Below are 10911 nucleotides of genomic sequence, written 5' to 3' on the forward strand. Positions count from 1 at the left end.
GGAATTAGTGTGTGTAGGTGGTTCATAAATGGGGAGGGAACAACTGGGCATCAGTTGTCAAATTTAATCTTAACATTATGTCTTGCAAACCACCTAGCCTTCATGTCCCCTGTCTGCCACTTCTTACCCTCTGGTTAAGGGCATCTTTAAACAACAACCCTTACACATGGAAGGTAAGGTCTACATTGGATAGAGTTTCTCAATGCACAGCTTGCAGTAACTAAAACTAATTGTCAGGGTTGTAAAATCTTGGGTAAGACCAACAGTCTAGAAGGAAAGAATGAAAAAGCATGGGAACGTGAAAGGCCGCTTGCCTTAAAATTCCACTAAATCCAGATCCGTAAGTAGAATGGCTGTAATTTTCTCTCTGTCAATACCATACAGTTTCTCCCTTTTCCTTAACTGCAGTATGCGTTCTAGTGGTCAGGGTGTGGGGTGTGTTTTTTTTTTTTTTTTTTGTTTTGTTTTTTTTTTTTTTCCCCCCCCAGAAAAGAAGAAACACCTTCAATACATTTTTTTTTTCCCCTTACTCAGAGTGTAATGCTAGTTCTTCACATCTGACAGCCCAGATATTTTGGCTTGGGTTTGTTTGGTTTTTTTCTCAGTAATGGGATTTTTTTTCTCTCTATATGTAATGGTGCCATCTATACAGACTTCTACTGCATACTCAGTTGAAAAAGTCATTTTGCTAACCCAACCACATTGATTGCAAAATTTACAGAACCAAGTTAATATAGTCTTGTCAGTAAACTAAAATCATATTCTATCTCCTAACTTTCATGGTTGTCCAGCAAGAAATCTGGTAAGCATGCTACCGACCTTAAAACAATGTTAGTTAAGGGCATGAAAGTAAAAGGGGACATTAGTGTCTTCAAAACGACTAGCTAGTTTTCTGGTAAGCAGAAAATTTTACCCTTAACATCCGAGACATGGAAGCTGACAACTGACTACCTTCACACAAAATCCATGTTGCACTGTTACCAGTCATCTTATCAATGCTGAAGATGATGCATGTAGCTAAATAAATGTCTTTATTTTGGCCTCCTTGGAGTCAGAGTTTTAGACCTGTTATTTGTCTAGACCCTTCAACATTTTATGGTGCATGTCAGTCTCCATGGGTTTTAACCTAATCATTTAGATGTTATCAGGCTGCACAATAGCCATTTTAAGTAATTAGTTACCAGCATTCATCCCCATAATAAACTACAGAAACAAGCACGAAGTTGATTAATTACATATTTCAAAAACTGTGTCTGAACAGCTACAAACCATCACATGGGACCAGAGGATGGCCCAGATCAGAGAGCCTTATTCCAAAAGGCCACTTGAGCCCAAAAAAAATCTAGTCTTTTCTGGCAGAGGCAGACCACCTGCATGAAAAACAAACTTTAACAAGGATAATCTAATGTGAAAATTAGGATCTACCTCGTCCCTGCCTCTTTCATGGCCAAAATGGATCTGTTCCAGTATAACCAGTGTCCTTACATGCTCCGATGCTTCTACCAAGTAATCTTCAGATGTGTAGCAGCTTTGACTTTCAATCTAACCTCTACTAGATAAAAAGTTATTATGCTTTATACCTTATGCTCCTTGTAAGTCTGTATGTTCATTATGTAGGTCCATTTTCTTTTTTTTTTTTTCTTCTTCATAGGTTCTTTTTACCCTTAAAAGGAGCTGACAGTTTTCTGTGTGGTCAGACAGCTAAAAGCAGCCAGTTTCAACACCAAGTCTTAGCAAACATTCAAGGAATGTATTGAAGAAAAAACAGCAGAGAACTCAACTCTTGCATTTAAATACTGAAATATGACTTATCACTATTTTTGAAAGCAAGTACTTTTTTACACTATTATGGTTATTTTCTCATTCATGCCTTATTATTGGGTTTTTATTAATGACAGCACTTCTGAGCTCATTTGCAGGAGAATGGCAGAAGATTGAGCTCCTTTAATGTCACCTGCCTTCAGGTGAAGGATTACTTCATTTACATTGTTATTCAAGGCAGACTTGAAAATTAGCCAGAGTGTAACTTATTCAAAGTGACAGAGCCCAATAAACTCTGTACAGAATCAAATTCAAAATAGAGAAGTATTTCCTAGATGAGTTTCTATGAAAAATTATTATTCTGGGAACTCTATTATTATTTGCTAACCATTTCATTAAACCAGCTGAAAAAGTCTACAGTATGACTGCGTTTCTGCACTGAAAATTTGTGTGATATATTAGAGATTGCACTGCTAAAAGTCAGGGAGGGATAAAGTTCCATGAAACATTTTCAATAGCAGCCATCATCAGTATTTCTCTTCTGAACAGAAGCTGAAGAACATGTGGAAACTGGACAAACACTAAAATGTAGTCAGTGCAGAGCTGCACTATTGCACAGGATCTCCGTAAGCTGACCTACTGGTGTTCACTCCACTGTACAGAGAGGGGGCTCCTTTGTAGCAGAAATGGGATAAATCAGTAACTTTTATTTCAGGCTAGAGTATTTGCATGAAGATTAACTATAACAAGAATATCTTGCCCACCACACTCCACAAAATAATTGTGGCATAGACAGACATTTCTTTCTCCAATACACAGCAACCAGTAAGCCTTTGAAAATTATCCTTTCAAACAGCACATATCATTTCCTTTCTCTTTCCCATTCCTTTCTAGATGGAAACAAATTCAGAGCTTGGGAAATTGACCAACAAATTCAAAACCATGAAATGCTGATGTTTTACATCGCAACTCAAACCACAGAAGATAGAACAGGTGATAAATTCTTGTTTCTGTGACCTGACATTCAGGACAAGAAACATGTAATACTGAAGAGTAGCAACCTGCTCCCCATAATAAACTCAAAACTAGCAATTACCAAACAAAATTACAAATATTTGGCTTTTCTGCTGCATTTTGCATCCCAGTCTTCTTTACCTTAGCTGTCACCCAGGCACAGAGCTAAGCTGATATATGCTTTCCCCAGATGTCCTGGAGCAGCTATGATGACAAATAAAAGTTAATCACACTGAAGAGAAGCACCCAAGGAAATATTTAGAATAAGCTGCGGTAATTAAGTCCAGGAAGCCTTTCCCTTAGCTGCAGGGTACACCATATTTTTTTCTTTTTGAATTATTACAGCATAAAAAAATAGTTCCACCATTATTCTGACATCAGACTCTTAAATATCTCTGGAAAGATAGCATCTTGGGGCAGATTTCTACACCTGCCAGTTGTGACCTTGGATTGTTCAAGATGTGAGTGAAATAAATGTTGAACAATTCGGTAGAGAAAGTTAGTCTCCAGTTCTTTTCTGAGATATGCCAACAAGAAATGCATAAATTAATTCCTCCTTTAATTAACTACAATTAATAAATTAATTCTGTCCTGTAAGATAACTTACAGGAACCTTTGCAATCTCTTACTCCTGAGGAAGCAGCAGCATGGTGTTTACCATTGCATTTTTGGTTGCACCATGCATTGGTCAATTGTTCAGTTAAGCAGTTATTACACTGGGCTACGATGTTTATGTTTAGCCTGAAAGGTGGTTACTCCAAACTTAGTGTTAAGAGAGGTATTTCTCAGCAACATTTTGAGTATAAATACAATTCTGGAAAGGACTTTTCCTTTTGAAAGAATCGCTTTTTTTGCAATTATTACCTAAAGAGACACCACATATTTGTCCAATCTGCAACTTCCTGTTCAAAAATCATGCAATTTTCTCCGTTAAATTAGGTAATTATGTAAAAACAATCGATTTGCTGTCACTGATATACCCAGTAGTGAGCAGACATTTACTGAGAAGCCATATTGGTATAACACTGAATAAGAACTCAAAATCTCAAGAGTCTTCTGCCTTTTTTAAAGCTTAAACACTTTGGAGACAACCACCTTTCTGAGAAAAGGTCAGTGTTGCACTCTTCCAGTATTAAAACGCTGGGTTTCTTTAACTATGTACTGTGAGCTAGTCAGACCAAAATATATCATTTATACCTCCCCAATTTTTGCTGGGGAAGCTACCCAAAGGGGAGCTGGTAAGCAAAATTCTAACTCCAGGCACTTCTCTTTACGAAAAGGTGAACTGTCATCCTGGTGCCAATTATCACCTATGAAGCTTTTGGTCTCAGAGGATCCAAAGTGCTTGGTATTGTTTCTAGTTTCCTACAAATGGGACCTGTCTTGAAGGTGTGATTTGGGTGATTTGTCAAACTGGCCATTTGATGAGACAAAGAACTTTGGCTTCAAAAAGCACATTTTGATTGAGCAGCACAAGCGTCATCCCTAGATAAGAGGCAGATGAACCTCACTTAGACAAATGGAGCAGCTGAGGTTGACTCTAGCAAACAGATGGTGCATCCTTATCTTTCTCCTTTTTTTACTACTGAATGTGATAAAGGAGAAAGTTATAAAAATGATAAAATCCAAGAAAATCACCCTATGATTTCACAAAAATCGCTCAAGTAAAGTGACAAAGTAGAGATAAGAACATGAAAAGATGTTCAGAAGACCTCAGGAAATGGGACACTCCAAACTCCTCTTGGTTGCCAACTATCTGACTTGTATCGGAGAAAGAAATGCCAGCTTGTTTGTACTGGCAGCTATAACACCATATAAAACAACGTATTGTTGTACATTATTACAGTAATGTAACGTTACACAGCTTGAAGGAGATTCTTATGGGAACTGAACTTTCTAATCAAAGACAGTAAGTCCTTGTTTGATTATAAACTCTCTTCTGTTTCAAACTGCATATTTGAAATATGCCAAAGGGTGTTATAGCTGATGAACGCAACAATTTTCAACATATAAAGTACTATGTTGTAGACTGAAAGAGCAGAGATCAAAAGTGTAAAGACTATGATGTACTTCTGTAATCTCTCTGGAGCACAGCACGCTGAGGAGCGCAGAGAATTGACAGACACTGACTGCCATGTCTCTGAACTACATCATCTTGATTTAATGCAAATGAATGAAGTGCAGAAGAAACAACTATTTTAAACAGTACACATCACTGAATAAGCAACTTATTTATAGTATTTTCTCTATTACAAAACCCATTGATTAAACAATTACAAAACCCACATAGCTGGAACTCTCAAGATCACTCAGCATTGAGTGCCAAGTCCCACAACACTTCTAGCCACAATTTCAATGGAACTGAGATAGTAGGACAATTGTCCTATAATTAAATTCAAGTTATTATTTTTGAAGCTGGATATGCACATTGAGATCGATTTTATGGCATTGTCTGTAGTTTCAGAGGAACAAATTTGAACATACAAAAGGAGTTCTTGGAGGGTGTGTCTTTGAATTACTCTTTTGTTGTTTACAAAGCCATAAGAATTCTCTTAATGGAACAGTCCTACTCTAAGATTCTATTAGAACATTCTAATATTCTTTTAACTTATTTAAGAATAGTCAGTATTAACTATTCTTAATAGAATAGTTTTAAATTCTGTTAATATACCCCTTGAGAAACCCATAAAAATTAATCTAAATTAATTTGAAACTTATCTTAAAAAAGAGCAGATTTTTTCTCATCTGCCTCACAATCTACTTTCTTTTTAGAGGGTGACAGTCATTCTGAGCAATGGCAAAGAAAGGTGCGCAGGATACAGCACTGGGAAGACACTCACTGACTTAGGTTTTACAATGCATTTTGATAATTGTGCACAGCTCTCATTCACACCTGAAAATTCTCATATTAGCAGCATTCCCAAAACAGGCAGAAACTCTTCAAATGTGGTTTCACATGGTGGCAGGCAGTAACATTAACGTTCCTTATCCATACTAAAACAGGCATCAGAAACAGAAGATACTACGCACAGACTGGTAATTCTACAACCTCTAACGTTGCTTGTGTATGCTCTGCTCTCTTCTTCAAATAATTTCCAAAGCTTTCAAAAAAACTTTGTGGACTCCTAAAAGATTTCCAGTGAAGCTGAGAACCTTGCCCTAGCCTTTAGAAGATAAAATTGCTATTATTAATCATCTTTTGAAGATCTTTTATGAGTTGTCCACAGAGGTTCATCAACTATAACTGAAAAACAAAGCTGTAGATGATACGAAAAGTAGTAGTAAAAGCAGTACTCCAAGACAGTCTACATCTTGAGGGATTTCTTCAGCTCTCCCTTCTGCATTATCATCACCATACTTACTCCACCTGCTGTCTTCCCCAGAAATGTAGACTTTAGATGCTATAACTGTGGCTTGACAAGGAAAGAACTAACAGGAAGTAAAAATATTTCTTGAAGTAAATACAAAAGAAATACTGTTGAAAAAAAAGCCAGATTAAATCCCCAACCAAACTCCTTCAAACTGTTTATATTAATAGCTTAGCAAGTAAACATGTTTGTTTATAATGAAACTTGGCAGCAACATCAACGACTTTGGGAAGATGGTATAAAAACGAAATGGCATTATCGAATGTGATTTACAAAAACTGTATTTGGCTTTTCATGCAAAATGTAAATAAATCCTTAAAGATGCTTTATTAAAAAAAATATAATGCAAGGAAAAATTAGGTCAGTTGTTACAGAACTTACTGATCTCTGTAGATCTACTGGGTACTGGAGGAGGCTGTGTACCATTGCGAGTAGGTGTTGATGACTGAGGGGATATGGGAGAAAAGGGAACCATATCAAAGATGTCAGTGGAGGGTGATTTAGGTGTCACACTGCCTGCCTACAATAAGGACAATAAATATTAGGGCAATATTTCACATGAAAAAGATCACAGTACTGAATTCTTCAGCATGCAGATAAGAGCCACATTTTCAAAAAAGTTAAAAATAACCATCAGCATGCAAAAACCAGAAAAAACAGCTCCTGACACCAAGCAAATGGCATTTGCAGTTCAGAGTCTGAGACATGCTAAAACTCTCCAATATATAAGCAGCATGGTAATTTTGCAATTTTCAGTCCACCTGGTAGAGCCAGAAATGTATCACAGTTAAAACTGAGAAAGCTGGTGACAAGCAGTTCTCTACTGCAGATGGATGAATACAGATGTGTTCACAAAACACACTTAAAGTAATACTGCAACAATAATATGCTATGCTCTGGAGTGCACACAACAAGTAGCTAAAATTAGATAAAAGTAGATAAGTAGACAAGTAGATAATTTCTTGTTTACTAATTCTTCCTCACACAGTCACTTATTTGACAACCTAAAAAACCTGATGTGATCAAAGCTTCAAATGTATTTTTTGGTGTAACAACCTAGACACACAATACTCTGAATATTAATATTCAAAATAGAACTCTTATCCTTGAACATGGAACAGAAGAGATTTCATTAGTAAGATCCAGGAATTTGGAAAAGTTCACAAAAATACTGGATAAGCAAAGTAATGCCAAACCTGACTATTACTGTCGTTCTATAGCCATATTTTAGTTATTAATTCTTCCTGCCATCAGTCCATTACTTCAGGACACAAATGAGGCATAGTCAGATCAGAATGAACTGAACACTAAAGACAGATGATTAAATAGATTAAAACTGAGACTGACAAGCCGAAGGCAAAATATATTTGGAAAACCAGTTTGCACGTTCATGTTATTACTTAGACAATACCAAACCCCCATGTTCTGTGTATTAGAAAGACTATACAGCCAGGGACAGGGAAAGCCTGCTAGTTTTAAATAAGACTCAATTTGATCAAAACAGTCACACAGAAATTTTTAAGCACAAATTAAATTAGTCACACAGATCCTTTTATTTAGAATACACGAATACGACAACCTGGCAAGCAGGCAGTCTTTAGCACTGGTGCTCCACGAGAGTTTCATGGACCTAAACCTTATTTTGGAATGCTTCTTTCTTTAGTGCCTCTGCTACAGCAGCTGAAGGTGCCCTCTGACAGCACATGCCACAGATTTCTAAGCCAAGTCTACAGGTAGCCCTGAGCTACCTCTGTTTCTCTCTGGAGGCTGCAGTGGCTGCAGAGAAGGAAAGAACATTGATCCACAGTCTTCCACTGAACGCACTGCTTAAAGGGAGAACTAGATGCCGAAGTCCTACATTTCCTATTTCCTAGGAGTTTTGAATTCATATTTTATGAATATATATATTCCATATTGAATGAAAAAAACCAAACCCAAAACACCAAAACTACAACAATCCAAGCCATACTTGACACAACAGCTTTTGTTTTTGTTCTATTAAAAAATCTCTCAGTCATGTTTTTTCTTGGCAAGACCACAGCTGAATTAAACTTCATAAAATAATTAATTTTTTAGATTTTTACACATACAGAACTCTTACTGACCTCAACATGAGTTAGCATTGCAATTTCAAAGATCATTTGTTGTGAAAAGATTTCAGTGCGCAGTGTTTATTTAATCACAATAGGCGCTTATTACCATGTTCATGGATCTTGCATTAACCTCCTGGCACCTCTGTGCACAGGCAGGGAACCTGGATAATTCAAGTCAGAGAGATTGCTGGATGGCATCTGCTCCCACTCAAAGCAGGGCAACAGATGCGTTTGACCCAAAGCAAACTAATAATGATTCTCCTATTCCACTCTTCATACAAATGGAACTCTCTTGTAGATAGGTTTCGTCTGCATCAGGAAGGTGAGATCACGTTTAATGCATAGGTACATGCCATATACTAACCTACATTTCCCCTCAACACTGATGGGCAATCCTAGAACGTCCTGGAGATAGGAAATGCTAATGTTGATTCTCCTTATTTGCTAAGTGTTTATGGCTACCTAGAAGCTAGATAAATAAACTTTAAACAGCATTTAGGTTTCGTCTTAAATGAATCTTTTAGGCAAAAAAGCAAACCCAAACTTTACACTACCATTTCCTGTCTCTATGCCATTTTGTTGAAGTTGCTGGACATTTTGGCACTACTAACACAGCTAGTTTAAGTAAAACTATACTATAGTTATTTTAAGAAATGTATATTTTGAATACATATGAGCACAAGAAGCATTATTTAGTGAACACATGCAGAAAGCCATGATGTTTGCCCAATACAGCCAAATGTTACTTGCAAATGGAAGAAAAGTTGAGAGTATAAGCATATTGCTATGAAAAAGCAGGCAATATGCCCATTTCATATTTAAGAACAATTTTCAACCTTCATTTTGCACAGAGTTTTTATAAAGTGTGCTAAAAAGTATTTAACGGCTGATTGCTTTTTCTATTAATTCATGGGAGGGGAAAGCCCTTGAAGTTGGACCTTTAGAATTGTTTGTTTTGAATAACTATTGTTAGTATAAAGAATTTTAACAAAAGATTTACAGGTAATACAGAGGTAATTTAATTAGTGGACTAACTTAAAGATGTTGGGAAAATAAGAATTTTTGTTTTGGGGCTGGGAGAGAAAAAACTATTTAGAAATAAGAGTAAATCTTCGCAAATTCTGTATTTTAAGAGTACCCCCAGAGAATCTAAGATACACCTGCTCTGTCCTTTAACCACTGTACAAAATGCACATTTTTAATACAAGTTAATTCACAACAGAGAACAAAGGAAAGACAAAAAAAAAAAAACTGAAAAAGCTTTTGCACAGCACGATTACACGAGGTCTTGGGCAGCTGTATTCACTGGCTGGCTTTGGAAGACCACTTTTGGAAGGTGGTGGTATTAACAATCCAGATGGTAGTCTAGAGTCAGGAGAACTCCTAGGAGTAAGCGTAATGGAAGAGATATCTAAACAAGGAGGTGAATCCTCATTGTTACACCAGAAAAAAGTAGAGGGTCTTTGAAAGATATGTTCATCATTATCACACTTTATGTGCAGCAGCTGAAAAGGAATCACAGAAAGAGAAAACATCCTGAGGAACAGAACATGGTAACATCAGGGAAAGACAAAATAAAAAAGCACATTTCATACGTCAAAACAGTTTGTCACCAACTTGCTGTTCAAAGCTATAGTTACAAGATACAGAACTTGAAAATATTTTAAAACTAAATTTAAAATATATTACTGAAAGAGGTAGCCCAGTATTAACTGCAATGAAAACGACTTGCTACTTGATAATTACACCAAACAAAATGAAGACAGGCATCTTTCCGCAAATGGGTGTGTCAGATGCACTGACAAATGTCTAAATACACCAACATATCAGCAACACCTCATCTCTGCACATTTAAATTAGCAGGTAAGCACAGATCTGGGGAGCAGAGTAACTCTGGTGGTGAAGGCACAGGTTAGAATCTTCTTTCTCCGAACCAGGAAACACCTACCATTTACATCTCACCAATATTTAAAGAAAATATTTAATTATTTAACTAACATCTTACAGTAGAAGCTCACAGGGCACAAATTTTAATGTTTACATTAATACTAGACTTTGTTTCATTTCCTCGTCTACAGAATTTGAGATCCCAAACATTTATGGACAATAATACCCTTCTCCCATCTCTTCTGTGTGGGTGAATAACCAACTGAACTTGGTATTTTCAGTGGGTATCTCAAAAGCTGAGACTTGTTGCAAAGCAAAGGAATCCTCATGTCCGTTCAACAGCAGCATAGGATGCAGGACGGAATAAAATTGCTGCTGGGGAAATAAAAATATTGAGGATTGTAAGATTCTCTGGATCTTTTAACAAATCCACAGAACAGCTTCGAACAGAGGCCAATGGGTAATATCCACGCCAGAATACAGATGGTAAGAGCGTTCACCTGCGACGACAAATTGGTAGTGGCAAGGTTCTGGTATGAGTTAGTCAAGCAAGAACCTGAAGCTAGCTGCCTAGTATGACTGGGGAGTATTTAACGGTATATTCCAGCAAGAATCACTGTGTATCAAGAGTGAAACCGAGGGCTTTGACCACTTTAATAAAAACTAAGACCCTTAATTTTTTGCCCAGGTGGGAAATATCTGCAATCCTGAAAGGTTTCAAAAGAAATGGATCTTGTCTAGGTGAAATTAGAAGCAAAGAGCCTTTAGGACTGATCCTGGAAAGAAAA

At 36.8% G+C, this 10911-nt stretch overlaps 1 protein-coding gene across 1 annotated transcript in view; it reads right to left on the reverse strand.

The window, feature by feature from the left end:
- Positions 1-9741, reverse strand: part of LOC104465419 (PTB domain-containing engulfment adapter protein 1-like) — a gene marked incomplete at its 5' end in the record, with an annotated part of 17921 nt that extends 8180 nt beyond the window's left edge. The window contains 2 exons of the mRNA XM_010078454.1: positions 6525-6663; positions 9517-9741. Coding sequence (XP_010076756.1) covers positions 6525-6663; positions 9517-9741 — 364 coding nt within the window. The remainder of the gene's footprint in view (positions 1-6524; positions 6664-9516) is intronic.
- Positions 9742-10911: the final 1170 nt, after the last annotated feature.

Source organism: Pterocles gutturalis, unplaced genomic scaffold (genome assembly GCF_000699245.1).
Source record: "Pterocles gutturalis isolate BGI_N339 unplaced genomic scaffold, ASM69924v1 scaffold993, whole genome shotgun sequence".
NCBI lineage: Eukaryota > Metazoa > Chordata > Aves > Pterocliformes > Pteroclidae > Pterocles > Pterocles gutturalis.